The sequence below is a fragment of the Rutidosis leptorrhynchoides genome, chromosome 10 (assembly GCF_046630445.1).
Source record: "Rutidosis leptorrhynchoides isolate AG116_Rl617_1_P2 chromosome 10, CSIRO_AGI_Rlap_v1, whole genome shotgun sequence".
NCBI lineage: Eukaryota > Viridiplantae > Streptophyta > Magnoliopsida > Asterales > Asteraceae > Rutidosis > Rutidosis leptorrhynchoides.
In genome coordinates, this window is record NC_092342.1 from 158,085,348 (window position 1) to 158,102,625 (window position 17,278).

Below are 17,278 nucleotides of genomic sequence, written 5' to 3' on the forward strand. Positions count from 1 at the left end.
ATTATTATTAAGTAATAGTATTATTATTGTTAGTATTATTATTAGTTCAATTATTATTATTATCATCACAACTATAAGTATTACAACCCTTAGTAGTATTATTATTGATATTATGATCATTATTAATTATTGTTATTGTTATAACATGATTCTTATTATTATCATTTTAGTTATTATTAAGTAATATCGTTATGAACTAAAAGTATTATTATTATTAATACAAAGTACAATTATTATTATTATTACGAATATGATTATTATTATTATTGTTCCAACGAAAATAACAAAAACTATTATTATTAGTATCATTAATATTAGTATTAGTATCATTGTAGACTTATTATTATTATTAACAAAAGTATTATTATAATGATTATCATTAGTAATAAGATCGTATATAATAGTTATTATTATTAAGTATTATGTATTATTATCAAAATTATTATTTTCATTATCATTATTATTATTAAACTTATCATTTTATATAAAATTTGCATTAATATTATTATTATTATTATTAAATCTAATAGTATTATCATCCATATCTTAATATTTTCATTTATTTAACTAGCAAATGATATTCATATAACAATATATTTTATAACACAAATGTAAACTATATTAATATCTTATTTATTAAAATAAATAAAATGAATATAATGAAGCATATAAGTTACTAATATTAAAACTTATATTACCAATAATATACATATTTGTTCAATTACAAGTATATATATATATATATATATATATATATATATATATATATATATATATATATCTATATATATATATATATATATATATATATATATATATATATATATATATATATATATATATACGAATGATATAGGTTCATGAATCCGAGGCCAACCCTACATTTGTTCAGTATCGTCATATGTATTTTTACTACAAAATACAGTATTGTGAGTTTCATTTGCTCCCTTTTTAAATACTTTTGCAATATATATTTTTGGGACTGAGAATATATGCGCTGCTTTTATAAATGTTTTACGAAATAGACACAAGTAATCGAAACTACATTATATGGTTGAATGATCGAAGTCGAAAATGCCCCTTTTTGCTTGGTAGCCTAAGAATTAGGGAACATCACTAAATTTGAGAATTAGTGCACGCCTAATTGACGCGAATCCTAAAGATAGATCTATTGGGCCTAACGAACCCCATCCGTAGGAGCGGATGCTTTAGTACTTCGATGTTGTTTTTATCATGTCCGAAGGATTTTCCGGAATGATAGGGGATATTCTTATATGCATCTTGTTAATGTCGGTTACCAGGTGTTCAATCCATATGAATGATATTTTTGTCTCTATGCATGGGACGTATATTTATGAGAACTGAAAATGAAAATCTTGTGGTCTATTAAAATGATGGAAATGATTATTTATGTTAAACTAATGAACTCACCAACCTTTTGGTTGACACTTTAAAGCATGTTTATTCTCAGGTACGAAAGAAATCTTCCGCTGTGCATTTGCTCATTCTAGAAATATTACTTGGAGTCATTCATGGCATATTTCAAAAGACGTTGCATTCGAGTCATTGAGTTCATCAAGATTATTATTAAGTCAATTATAGTTGGATATATTATGAAATGGTATGCCTGCCGTCAACTTTCGATGTAATGAAAGATTGTCTTTTCAAAAATGAATGCAATGTTTGTAAAATGTATCATATAGAGGTCAAGTACCTCGCGATGTAATCAACTTTGTGAATCGTTTATAATCGATATGGACTTCGTCCGGATGGATTATGACGGGTCTCTACAAACACGACCCTAGGTTTACTTACACCTTCTACCATTAGAAAGTTAAAAGTAAATTTTGGCCCCGCAAAATATAAATAATAAACCAATGTTCGCTATTATGATCAGCTGATTCTGACGCCTTGCGGCCTAACGACACCGCACGAATAAAACCGTCCATTTCGGCCATAATCCTTCGTGCCATCAATTACGCCCTCTTGTTAAAATGGATATGGATGTTTTTAAATTCTCCTAATTTCATGTAAAGGCAATTGGTACAATATAATAAATTCTTTTTCCAAAGTGAAAAAGAAGGAGCTTTTACTGAAAAATGTCCTTAGAGTGAAAGTTGGAAACGGGAGATCTATCCTTTTTTGGAAGGATAATTGGCTTGGTAATGGTCTGTTACGTGAATAATTGGGAGATTATTTCATTTGGATTCGGATGAAAATTGTACCCTTGCGTGTAGTGACCCAAACTTTTCCATGTTTATATATATTAATTGAGATTGATATTTACATGATTAAATGTTTCCAACATGTTAAGCAATCAAACTTGTTAAGACTTGATTAATTGAAATATGTTTCATATAGACAATTGACCACCCAAGTTGATCGGTGATTCACGAACGTTAAAACCTGTAAAAACTATATGATGACATATATATGGATATATATATATAGTTAACATGATACTATGATAAGTAAACATATCATTAAGTATATTAACAATGAACTACATATGTAAAAACAAGACTACTAACTTAATGATTTTTAAACGAGACATATATGTAACGATTATCGTTGTAAAGACATTTAATGTATATATATCATATTAAGAGATATTCATACATGATAATATCATGATAATATAATAATTTAAAATCTCATTTGATATTATAAACATTGGGTTAACAACATTTAACAAGATCGTTAACCTAAAGGTTTCAAAACAACACTTACATGTAACGACTAACGATGACTTAACGACTCAGTTAAAATGTATATACATGTAGTGTTTTAATATGTATTTATACACTTTTGAAAGACTTCAATACACTTATCAAAATACTTCTACTTAACAAAAATGCTTACAATTACAACCTCGTTCAGTTTCATCAACAATTCTACTCGTATGCACCCGTATTCGTACTCGTACAATACACAGCTTTTAGATGTATGTACTATTGGTATATACACTCCAATGATTAGCTCTTAGCAGCCCATGTGAGTCACCTAACACATGTGGGAACCATCATTTGGCAAAATAGCAAGAAATATCTCATAAAATTACAAAAATATGAGTAATCATTCATGACTTATTTCCATGAAAACAAAATTACATATCCTTTATATCTAATCCATACACCAACGACCAAAAACACCTACAAACAATTTCATTCTTCAATTTTCTTCATCTAATTGATCTCTCTCAAGTTCTATCTTTAAGTTCTAAGTGTTCTTCATATATTCTACAAGTTCTAGTTACATAAAATCAAGAATACTTTCAAGTTTGCTAGCTCACTTCCAATCTTGTAAGGTGATCATCCAACCTCAAGAAATCTTTGTTTCTTACAGTAGGTTATCATTCTAATACAAGGTAATAATCATATTCAAACTTTGGTTCAATTTCTATAACTATAACAATCTTATTTCAAGTGATGATCTTACTTGAACTTGTTTTCGTGTCATGATTCTGCTTCAAGAACTTCGAGCCATCCAAGGATCCGTTGAAGCTAGATCCATTTTTCTATTTTCCAGTAGGTTTATCCAAGGAACTTAAGGTAGTAATGATGTTCATAACATCATTCGATTCATACATATAAAGCTATCTTATTCGAAGGTTTAAACTTGTAATCACTAGAACATAGTTTAGTTAATTCTAAACTTGTTCGCAAACAAAAGTTAATCCTTCTAACTTGAATTTTAAAATCAACTAAACACATGTTCTATATCTATATGATATGCTAACTTAATGATTTAAAACCTGGAAACACGAAAAACACCGTAAAACCGGATTTACGCCGTCGTAGTAACACCGCGGGCTGTTTTGGGTTAGTTAATTAAAAACTATGACAAACTTTTATTTAAAAGTTGTTATTCTGAGAAAATGATTTTTATTATGAACATGAAACTATATCCAAAAATTATGGTTAAACTCAAAGTGGAAGTATGTTTTCTAAAATGGTCATCTAGACGTCGTTCTTTCGACTGAAATGACTACCTTTACAAAAACGACTTGTAACTTATTTTTCCGACTATAAACCTATACTTTTTCTGTTTAGATTCATAAAATAGAGTTCACTCAAATCGGATTTAAAATGAAGAAGTTATGGGTAAAACAAGATTGGATAATTTTTCTCATTTTAGCTACGTGAAAATTGGTAACAAATCTATTCCAACCATAACTTAATCAACTTGTATTGTATATTATGTAATCTTGAGATACCATAGACACGTATACAATGTTTCGACCTATCATGTCGACACATCTATATATATTTCGGAACAACCATAGACACTCTATATGTGAATGTTGGAGTTAGCTATACAGGGTTGAGGTTGATTCCAAAATATATATAGTTTGAGTTGTGATCAATACTGAGATACGTATACACTGGGTCGTGGATTGATTCAAGATAATATTTATCGATTTATTTCTGTACATCTAACTGTGGACAACTAGTTGTAGGTTACTAACGAGGACAGCTGACTTAATAAACTTAAAACATCAAAATATATTAAAAGTGTTGTAAATATATTTTGAACATACTTTGATATATATGTATATATTGTTATAGGTTCGTGAATCAACCAGTGGCCAAGTCTTAGTTCTCGACGAAGTAAAAATCTGTGAAAGTGAGTTATAGTCCCACTTTTAAAATCTAATATTTTTGGGATGAGAATACATGCAGGTTTTATAAATGATTTACAAAATAGACACAAGTACGTGAAACTACATTCTATGGTTGAATTATCGAAATCGAATATGCCCCTTTTTATTAAGTCTGGTAATCTAAGAATTAGGGAACAGACACCCTAATTGACGCGAATCCTAAAGATAGATCTATTGGGCCTAACAAACCCCATCCAAAGTACCGGATGCTTTAGTACTTTGAAATTTATATCATATCCGAAGGGTGTCCCGGAATGATGGGGATATTCTTATATATATGCATCTTTTTAATGTCGGTTACCAGGTGTTTACCATATGAATGATTTTTATCTCTATGTATGGGATGTGTATGGAAATATGAAATCTTGAGGTCTATTATTATGATTTGATATATATAGGTTAAACCTATAACTCACCAACATTTTTGTTGACGTTTTAAGCATGTTTATTCTCAGGTGATTATTAAGAGCTTCCGCTGTCGCATACTTAAATAAGGACGAGATTTGGAGTCCATGCTTGTATGATATTGTGTAAAAACTGCATTCAAGAAACTTATTTTGTTGTAACATATTTGTATTGTAAACCATTATGTAATGGTCGTGTGTAAACAAGATATTTTAGATTATCATTATTTGATAATCTACGTAAAGCTTTTTAAAACCTTTATCTATGAAATAAAGGTTATGGTTTGTTTTAAAAATGAATGCAGTCTTTGAAAAACGTCTCATATAGAGGTCAAAATCTCGCAACGAAATCAATTAATATGGAACGTTTTTAATCAATAAGAACGGGACATTTCATTGCGGACCGACGTAATTTCGAGAGGTATAGATGATTGAGGAAATGAGATATTGGCATGAGGTATTCAGTAAACTGGCCGAATTAATAACGCATGTAGTTGGCTTGGCGATGTCGCATGAAGTTGATTGTTGGCAATGGTCACATGACATGCGTCGAATTTTACGGTTAGTGATACTAGATTATTTATGGATGATCGTTTACTGCATACCCTTGATAAGCATACTAGATGGTTTAAGTGTATCCCACGTAAGGTAAACATTTTTCTTTGGCGGGTGGCATTAGATAGACTCCCTACTCGTGATAACTAAGATGGGTAAATGTTTCGGATGCTGGTTATGTTAGCTGTCAATGTGGGTTAGAGTCGTCGAATCATGTATTTTTTGGTGTGATCTTGCATCGAAGCTATGGCGTAAATGCATAATACGGTCCGATGTTCAAATGCCGATTTTTTCTAATTGGATTGAGTTTGTGGATTGGTTTGATGCATGGAATGTTAACGAAGACTCTAGGTGCAAGTTGTATTCGATTGTTGCTACTCTACTTTGGCTACTAAGAAGATTTAGAAACATTGTCGTGTTCCCCGGCGAAGATATGAATAAATCTTGTTTATTTGATTCATTGCGTAGTTTTTCATTTTTATGGTATTCTAGTAGAGTAAAATGTAATATTTCTTGGAACGATTGGCTTGTAAAGCCCTTGTAATTTTTGTGGTTTTGTGCTCTTTAGCTGCTTACTAGAGGGTAGTTTATTAATAAAAATTTTGATTTTCAAAAAAAAAATGTAGTGTGAAGGGTTTGAACAATAATAGAGTAAGTTTATTTATTTATTTATGTACTTCGTATTTATTAGTAGCTTATACTATAAAATAGTAGACTAATTTTAAAGATTTTACTGACAATTCCACCCAGAAGTTACTGGGTTACTCCTACAGCACGTCCTTGTACAATGCTTAAGGCTCTCGGCTAGGTAGCAGGAGCAACTTTTAATTTATTATGAGCTCAAACGATGGATTCAATAAGTTCTTGCCAGATACTATAAAGTTATAAATTTATAAAATTATGGGGTGCTACAATTATATTTAGTAGTGTCATCTACAATTTAGAATTATCGTTTCTAAATTTTTTTTGCAACTAGTGGTGTCTCGAAATCCACGGGTAATATGCTAGGTTCGCCCTTGCCAGTTCTCGATGCAACTATGGAAGGGTTAGTTGATTTTCTTAATATGTCTACTTACACCTTTGTAATGCAAGGTTTTTTATTTCATTAGTTTAGATATGTGGGTGGTAAAAATGAGAAGGGTTTTCCTGCCCATGGCTTTCCTTTGAAAGAGGCTTGTGAGGGAGGAACTAGGCGTAGTATCTTTGGCCTTGCAAGTATGGATATCTTCGTAGTGTAATGTTCAATATTTGCCTCGTAAGGAATTGATTACGAAGAGATATCTTCGACTATGTCCTCAAGATGGAGTACACTATCAATATGTGTCCTAAAGTTATATATAATTATGTGAATAAAAAAATTGTCACGTTTAACACACAAGCATTTTAAATGGCTGATGGCATCTTATATTTAATTTCACACATAATTTCACAAACATATACTAAGTTAAATCGATGGCTCTAAAAGGAAAACTGATTGGGTACGTCGAAATTAGTTCAGATATAGAAGAGTTTCATGGTCTCTGGATTCACAAAGGACATCACCTAGCTTCCATCCTCCCACATACGATTCATGCATGTGAACTCCTTAGCGGTCAAAGAGGTGTTGCTGGATCCGTCGTTCAGTGGGAGTACACTCAAGGTATGTAAATATGTAGTTGTATTATTATTACAAAAAAAAAGTCATTAATCAATATTACAAAACATGTGAACTCCTTTGTTTCTACTTTTCTTGTGCATGGTAAAAAAGAGGGAAAAAGGAAATTTGTTAAGCAGATAATTGAATCAGTCGATAACATGAACCACACGAGCGTGTACAAGTGTGTTGGAGGAGAACTAGCGGAGGTATACAAGTCCTTCACAATATCATTTCACAATGAAGTAAAAGATGGTAAACAGCTAGTCGCGTGGATCTTTGATTTCGAGAGGGAAAACACGAGTGTGCCATATCCAACTTCTGTCATGGACTATGTATGCGATCTTTTTCAACAGTTGGATGCTCATTTGAGCTGCAAATAAATTTTCAAGGTTTAAATATGGTAATGAAGGAATCGGCGGGTTGTTAATTACCTACTATTTTATCTAATAAAACAGCAACAGTACTTCAAAATAAATTGGTTGGCTATTAAGGTGGCTCTTTGTGAACATATATGTTGTACTTGTTACTTGTATTAATGCATTAATCTGTGGTGTATATAATATTTGTGTAATAATTTGGATTGATTCCTTCTCTTTGTATGGCTTTGTAACATGGAATACATTTTAAAGCAAATATGAAGTTCTGTTATATTTATCTATTGATTATTACGTATGATTGAACTACATATTTATATTTGTGAGACAAACGTCAGGAAACTTCAAACTGCATTGAAGAACTTAATACTTGATAGTAGTACGGAGTATATGCTTACATTTACTAAAAAAGTGTGTAAATATCATAGAACATTGAGATGCGGGTACACTCACACAAATTTCACAAAAAAAGTTTTACACAATTTTATTAAAAGAAACTTGTCTAAAAAGGTTAATAAAAGTCACAATTTCTGTCATTTTCTTTATACTTGAAGAGGACTTTGGTTTCAATTTATTGTTTAAAAAGGTCTTTCATTTAAATATGATTGTAATTGTAATGTAATATAATTGTAACGCAATTGAGGTATAAACTAGTTTCGATCAGCCCGCGCGGCGCGCGATGCGGCAGTTGTTTTCGACATGCATATTCGTATTTAACGTAGCGTTGTGTATGTACAGAGTGGGAAACGGCTCATCTGGTAGGACCCGTTTTAGAAGTCGGTGTGGTTAGCGTTTTTGAAAAAGTTTATGTTTCGAACGTAGTTAGTCTTCTTTTATTCGTAAAATTATTTCAAGGTTAATGGTGGTAGCGGTGAAAATTAATTCGCGGCGAGTAGGAAGATAAGATCCGTTAAAGTTTACGGTGGATGTTATTTGTTTATTTCAATTAAAAATTAAATTCACGTTTTAAACCTCTAGAATTTATGATTTTTAACCGTGAGAAAGTCTAAGAGATGAATTGTTGAGGGGGTGGGATGAAAATTTGTAGTGTAAAAGGGAATGGTGATACAACAAAAAATTTGCCTAGGACGACACCAAACCCCATCTCCATTACTATAAAATATATAAATATAAATTAACATATGAAATTTTAACTTAATATAAATTAAGGTGACCTTTTAATTCCATGTCATATCCACATCATTTTATCAATTAGTAACTAGGATTTTATCATTTTTTTCAATCAATAAATAAACTTCCATTGTTATGAACTTGAAACTCTTAAATCTTTGAAATTGAAAACGATAATGATAATATTGAATTCATTCACACAAGGTTGAACAAGAATTATACTCAATCCGTCCCATAAAAATAGTTTTAATGAACTTTTTATTGAATTTAAGATATACTAGTAAATTATTTAATTTGGCTCCGTTTAATATTGTTTGAAACACCTCAAATCCATTTATTGAAAACGACACATGTTTTAAACAGTGCATTTGCGCGACGCGCATAACACCTGCGCGACACGACTTATAACGTGTTTTCATTGTCGAATCTTTTAACCAGACCTGACCATCAGCTCCAGGCCATTTGTGCGACGCGCAAATACCAGGCGCGACGCGCCGTATAACGGGAAAACAAGTTGGACATGTTATCAAATTTTACTCCAATTCAATTTCTAACAAAATCCAATTTATCACATTGTTTGACACTTTAAACCTGTCATACAGAATCAGGTTTATGACAATTTCAATCGACAAATGTACCAAAATGACGATTGGGACATTATGACCCATCACATAACCAACGGTGTAATCTTGACCCAATTACAAAATTAACGATTTAAGACTCAACAACCCAACCCAATACCAAGAGTATGATCCTGGAGACTATCCATCCCCAACCAAAGCCAAATATCCAAAAGCTATCCCTCCAAGCTCAAGCAACACGAGATTATCTAGTCTACAACTAGAAACCTTCACCATTACAAATCTGTATCTATGAAAAGGTAAACAACGAGGGAGTAAGCTAATACTTAGTGAATGCAATAATTAAACATATACATATATAATTTACTTACTTGCAATCACTTACACAAACAATGCATACAAAGCTAATACCGCAATAACATATATTCACAATATAACATGCTAAAACAAACAAACACATACTATGGTTAACCATACGCAATAATATTATACATCATATGATATAACCCTCTGACAGTCGCCAGTTTAGAATTGTGTGAAAGATAATAGGAGCATACATCCATGCTTCTGTACCGTGTTCTCCACCCAACTCTTGATCTTCTCCCTCTTTCCAAATGACATTTATGCGTCTTTCAGGAGTTGGATCCCTTTCATTTTTCCTTTCTTCCCTGCGGTTCCAGTCTCTCCGCTTATCGTGTCTCGATTTTTCCTGCCATGCAAAACGTTTGTTCGGATCATTCCTTCTGTATTGTTTTCCGGGTAGCAAATGATTTAGTTCACCATCTTTGATCTTAACGATGATTTCTCTCATTAAAGACTTGAAGTTTTCTGTATCATGCCCATATGCTTCGTGAAAATCACAGCATCTACCACTTTTTGGGCCTTCTCTTTCCTCCATAGGTGCTGGAGGGTTGAAAGTCTCCTTAATTGGTTCAATAAACAGAATCACTTTTGGTGTCTTCGTTAAAGCCATGATAAGTGGGTGTCTTTCTAAATTTCTACGATTGTGATAGTAATAATTTGGATGATTGTTATCCCTCCAACCATGTTGTTGACTTTGATAGCTGTTGTCATGCCTACGCTGAGACTTGTCCGGATACCGTCCTCCGTTTTGATGCCTGTATTTCCTTTCTGTCCTCTGATGTCCCATTTCCCCATCTCTTAAGTGTTTTTGTGCACCTACCAATGCCTTCTCACTTTTTCGGCCTTCTCTTTCCTCCATAGGTGCTGGAGGGTTGAAAAGTCTCCTTAATTGGTTCAGTAAACAGAATCTCTTTTGGTGTCTTCGTTAAAGCCATGATAAGTGGGTGTCTTTCTAATGTTCTGCGATTGTGATAGTAATAGTTTAGATGATTGTTGTCCCTCAAACCATGTTGTTGACTTTGATAGCTGTTGTCATACCCACACTAAGACTTGTCCGGATACCATCCTCCGTTCTGATGCCTGTAGTTCCTTTCTATCCTCTGATGTCCCATTTCCCCATCTCTTAAGTGTTTTTGTGCACCTACCAATGCCAGATGCAAAGTTTTTGGAACATTATACCGCAACGCATGAACTAGGTGTGAGAAACGGTGCTGGTCAAGACAGAAAATGAAACTAGATACTAGCTGAGACTCTAGTATATCAGGTATCCTCTGACATTCAACAGTATAACGCTTCATAAAGTTGCTCAAAGATTCATTTTGATGCATGGTAATTTCGTGTACATCGAAGTGTGACAACGTTCAACTTCTCTAACTTTGATACTGCATAACAAATTTGGCCCTTAAGTCTAGAAAACTGGTAATGCTTCTGGGCGGAAGACTTGTAAACCATTCTTTTGCCATCTTCTGCAACACCATGGGAAATATATGACATGCAACCTCATCTTCTAAGTGTTGCGCCTCATAACCCCTTCAAACATAGTAAGAAAATCCTCTGGGTCAGTTGTACTGTCATAAACACCTATAGATGGTATTCTTAGGTTCCTTGGAAGTGGATAATTTACTATACGAGTGATGAAGCACTGAGTTGATTCTGCCATTGCTGGAGGTTTAGTAGCTTCATCTCATGTGATTAGCGCGAAAAAGTTGTCCACTGCCGCTGCACGGATGGCAGGCTACGCTAGCTTTTGTTTGTACTTTAACGGCACAGTTTTTGAAAAAATTTCATCCAAAAATTTTCCGCCATTTCCTCAGATATAAACGCTTGCATATAAGAACAATGTGTCACTTAACGAGAGTTAGTCAAAAGTTGTGAAGATTCTCGCTTAATTTTCAAAAGCATGCTGTACAATGATTCGATCAATATGTAGATATGATAACTAGTACGTTTAAGAAGTTAGAGTAAACGCTAGTACATAAATGGTTCATATCGAATTATGTTATAATATAAAAATGATTTTAATTATAAACTTTGAAATATAATTAGTTTTGAAAAACTAAATATTATATTATTACATAAATATTTCAATTACATATTATAAGTACAAATTTATATTTCTAAATAAAAATATATATATATTTTACAATGTGATAAAATATAATATTAATTTAATTATAAGACGTGTTGATTTTAAATAATACTTTTATATATAAATAACGAGGCGATGATTTATTGAAGCAAATGACCATAACACTCAATTGTACAAGTTATATTTTGAGTGATATTGGTTATCAATGTTTTAAGACTAATTATTTATAAAAGTACTTGTCACCTAACGTAAAATGTTAATTTTCTAAGTGTACGAAAAGCCGTTCGAGAAACCGAAACTGAGACATTAGTCGAGTGACAACGTACGAGTCATTGGAACAAAAATTACATGTTAACCCTTCTTGTAAATATAATATATTATATAAATAATTATAGATTAAATATATATTATATATTATATTAATTGAAACGAGTGTCGGCAATTAGCATTGGTTGAATGTGAGCTGTAGAATGTTGCCATGCGATCGCATGGCTATTAGGGAGAAACCCCATGCGATTTCATGGGGTGTAAATGAGCGAAACATCCTATAAAACGTTCGACTAGTTCAGTGTAATCACAATTCATTCTTCTGTCTCTCGTATCCTCCCTTCATATATATAAATTATAATTATAATTATTATTATTACTAAGGTTAATATTATTATTAACCTTATCATTATTATTAGTAGTAGTAGTTATTATTAGTATTATTATACATAAATTACTACGATGAAGTTCTGCTAGCGTGTTTTCAAAACGAGTTTTTGAGAGGGATAAAGCTAAGAAAATTATGGGTTATAGCTATGGAAGTTATGGGTATAGTTCGGGGGTATAGCTCGACAGGTCAACCTAGTGTTTATCATCTCCGTTGCGTCTACGTACCTTCCTGCAATATTGAATCTCAATATTAATACGTGAGCACTCGTATCTTATCTTTTATATATTAATAGTGTATCCCTGACTAGTGCTCGAGTATATATGATTATACATGCTTGTATGTTTAAAATTTTTTCGTTAGATAGTTATGATAGATCACGGATTTGATACATATGCGATTGAAATAAGGTATATGATATGCATGTCGTTGGAAAGCTGTCGAAAAATTAATAACTTTTCATTTAGAAGTCGTGTGATTTCGGTGAACGAATTAAGAGATATCGTCAATTGAGTTATCTATAATTTTAAGTATTATTATTAAAATGATTATCGTTATCGTTATCGTCGTTGTGACGACCCGTAAATTTCTAACCAAATTTAAACTTAATCTTTATGTGGTTTCGACACGATAAGCAAAGTCTGTAACGTTAAGTCTCAAAAACTTTGAACTATGTTTATATATACATTTGACCTTTGACTATTCCCGACGATTCACGAACCATTGGATGTATATATATATATATATATATATATATATATATATATATATATATATATATATATATATATATATATATATATATATATATATATATATATATATATATATAAAGTATGTATATAATATTTTAAAAATTAATAAAGTATACTTTAATCACTTGAATTAAAATATAAAATAATATATAAAATAATTAAGTTGTTATTGAAATAAATATATATATGACTTTTATATACAATTAATATTACATGTACATTGTAAAATACATAAAATATATAAATATTAAATATTCTATACATTAGATAACTAGTAAATATGATAAAATTTATAATTTGTAATAATAATATATTAGGTGTAATTACAAGTTAAGAATAAATGTTATAGTAAAATTTTTATTATTTTCAATACTAATATCAAAATTACTATCAATATAACATACAAATATGAAATTGGATATATATAAATTGTTACAGTATTATTACCAATATGAATAATTATTATAATTAATATAGTATTATGATTATTATGATTATTATCATTAAATGTTATCATACTTATTATTATTAAATATCATCATTTTTAGTATTATTCTTAGTATTATTTTGGGATTTCTATTATAAATATTTTTACTATTTCTATTAATATCTTTAATAACTGAAATTAATTAATTCTTATATTATTATGAGTATTGTTATTTATTATTATTAATATTAAATAATTACTATTATAATATTTATATTTATATTTATTGATAAATTGAAAAAGGTATATATAATTACAGAATCCGTTAAAAATCACGATTAAACTGTTTTTGGATTGTGAATCTTGTCTCTAATTCTGTACTGAACGAATATTAATCCCTAACAAAACAAAATAAGTTGAGTGTCATAATCACCTTTTTTTTTCCATCGTACCTGATAGAATTATTGACTGTCGACTTGAGGGATAATAAATCAATCACATTGCTCAGTTATTTTAGCTAACTCAGTCAGTTTCTTCATCACCATTATCAATTTTCTATTTTACAACTTTTAAATAGTTGAATTTGAACAGAAAAAGGGCAAGAACATAGCGTGCCCCCTGTTCTTGCTTCCATTTTCAATCAGAATGATTTCCAAACTTATTTCAAAATGTGTTAATGTGATTCTATTAGGAATCCACTATAGAAGCTATCTGTAAAGTTCCATTTTCCAATTTTTAACATCGAATATGAATTCTAGAGTCAAAGTGTAATTTCAAAAAAGTCAACATTTGTGTTCATGGTTAAATTCGAATTAGTTTTAATGATTTTGTTTCAATTGAGGATTCAGAAAGATTATAGGAATGATTTAAAAACTTTTTCAAGTAGAAACCTTGATCTAAAACGTTCTCAAAGTCAAGAATGATGTTTGGGTTTTTATTTCTTGTTCATGAACTACAACAGACGATTTCTTTCATTTTTATTGTTGTTTAAATCGAATAAATAGCCATTACAGGTAGTTTACAACTGAATATCAAATCTTATTTTCAACTTTGATTTATTAATTGACTTTGATTTAAATCCCTGGTCGACTGATATTTTTTGGAAGAAGATGATAAAGGAAACTTTAATAATACGGGATATAAATAAATGGATGGGTTATGATTAAGGAAAACAGGAATAGACGGTTGATTAGGGGTGTGTACGTGTTAGCGAGGGGTCTCGGGTTCAAACCCTGTCATGGACAATTCTTTTTAAGGAAGCTTTTAAAAAGGTTATACCATTTTATATTTTCATTTTTATTATTATTATTATTATTATTATTATTATTATTATTATTATTATTATTATTATTATTATTATTATTATTATTATTATTATTATTATTATTTTGATTATTATTAATATTCTTATTATTATTATTGTTATTATTATTATGTTATTAATATTACTAATTAATTATTATTATTGTTATTGTTATTATTATTAGCATAATTATTATTATTAGTATTATTATTATTATTAGTATTAGTATTGATAGTATTATTAAGTATTATAGATAATATCATTATTAAGATCATCATTATTATGGTTATAATTATCAAAATTGTTATTATTAGTTATATAATTATTATCATTATTACTATTAAAAATTATTATCATTAGTATTAAATTGATCGATAAAAGTATTATTATTATAATTACTAACAATAGTATTGGAATTAACATTATAATTTTCATTAATTTTAATATTAATATCATTGTTATATTTATTAAGATTATTATGATTATTATCAACATAAGTATCATTATTAACAAATATCACTATTATTATTAATATTATCATTATTAAATAAGTTATTATTATTATCACTAATAAAAACTTTAATATCAAAACTATCATTTTTATTAATATTAGTATTTGTATTATTTTAGAATTATTATTATTTCAATAAAAGTATTACTATTAAGATTACCATAAGTAATAAAGTTGTTACAAGTATTATTACTAAGTACTAAGTATTAATATCAAAAAGTATAAATTTTCATTATCATTATTATTAAATTATTAAAAACTACTAATATTATCATTATTATGAGATTCATTATTAAAACTTTATGAGATTCATTATAAAAACTATCGTTAATATCATCATTCGTAATATTATTATCATTATTATTAATATTAGTACTATCATTATTATTATTTTTATCACTTAAAATATTATCTTAGTATTAATAAACAAATGATATCTATACATATATATAAATATATTAATACTTATAAAATAACAAAATTTAATATTTTTATGTACAAAATAAATATACGAAACATATATATATATATATATATATATATATATATATATATATATATATATATATATATATATATATATATATATATATATAAAGGATATAACTAATAAATTTATATATATTTACTCAATTACCATTATGTATATTAATATATATACATATAAATGATATAGTTTCGTGAATCCGAGGCCAACCCTGCATTGTCCAGTTTCATTATATGTATTTTTACTACAAAATACAGTATGGTGAGTTTCATTACTCCCTTTTTAAATGCTTTTGCAATATATATTTTTGGGACTGAGAATACATGCGTTGCTTTTATAACGGTTTTACGAAATAGACACAAGTAATCGAAACTACATTATATGATTGAATGATCGAAGCCGAATATGCCCCTTTTTGCTTGGTAACCTAAGAATTAGTAAAACAGTCTACTAATTGACGCGAATCCTAAAGATAGATCTATTGGGCCTAACAAACCCCATCCGTTGTAGCGGATGCTTTAGTACTTTGAGTTTTTATATCATGTCCGATGGATGTCCCGGAATGATGGGGATATTCTTATATGCATCTTGCTAATGTCGGTTACCAGGTGTTCAATCCATATGTATGATTTTTGTCTCTATGCATGGGACATATATTTATGAGAACTGGGAATGAAATTCTTGTGGTCTATTAAAATGATGGAAATGATTATTTTTGTTAAACTAATGAACTCACCAACCTTTTGGTTGACACTTTAAAGCATGTTTATTCTCAAGTATTAAAGAAATCTTCCGCTGTGCATTTGCTCATTTTAGAGATACTACTTGGAGTCATTCATGACATATTTCAAAAGACATTGCATTCGAGTCGTTGAGTTCATCAAGATTATTATTAAGTCAATTATAGTTGGATATATTACGAAATGGTATGCATGCCGTCAACTTTCGATGTAATGAAAGTTTGTTTTTTTAAAACGAATTGAATGTTTGTAAAATGTATCATATAGAGGTTAAGTACCTCGCGATGTAACCAACTATTGTGAATCGTTTGTAATCGATATGGACTTCGTCCGGATAGATTAGGACGGGTCGTTATAGGTGGTATCAGAGCGGTGGTCTTAGCGAACCAGGTCTTGCATTAGTGTGTCTAACTATTAGTTGTTTAGATGCATTAGTGAGTCTGGACTTCGACCGTGTCTGCATGTCAAAAGTTTTGCTTATCATTTAGTGTCGAAAATTATTTGCTTATCATCCTTAAAGTCTAGACACGTCTTACTGCCTTTATTGCATAGACTGTGTATAGATAAATTCATATCTTAGCGTATCTGTTGTTGTTACCATTGC

General features: G+C 29.7%; 1 protein-coding gene across 1 annotated transcript; it reads left to right on the forward strand.

The window, feature by feature from the left end:
* Positions 1–7,074: 7,074 nt before the first annotated feature.
* Positions 7,075–7,638, forward strand: LOC139870688 (MLP-like protein 43). The gene is made up of 2 exons (XM_071858471.1): positions 7,075–7,261; positions 7,370–7,638. Exons 1-2 carry the CDS (start codon positions 7,075–7,077, stop codon positions 7,636–7,638), a joined length of 456 nt encoding a protein of 151 aa, XP_071714572.1.
* Positions 7,639–17,278: the final 9,640 nt, after the last annotated feature.

Excerpts from the sequence above, each read along its gene's own strand:
- LOC139870688 (XM_071858471.1), top strand. The coding sequence starts at position 7,075 with ATGGCTCTAAAAGGAAAACTGATTGGGTACGTCGAAATTAGTTCAGAT. Across the intron at positions 7,262-7,369 it reads TCAGTGGGAGTACACTCAAG|AGGGAAAAAGGAAATTTGTT; the intron begins GTATGTAAATAT and ends ATGGTAAAAAAG.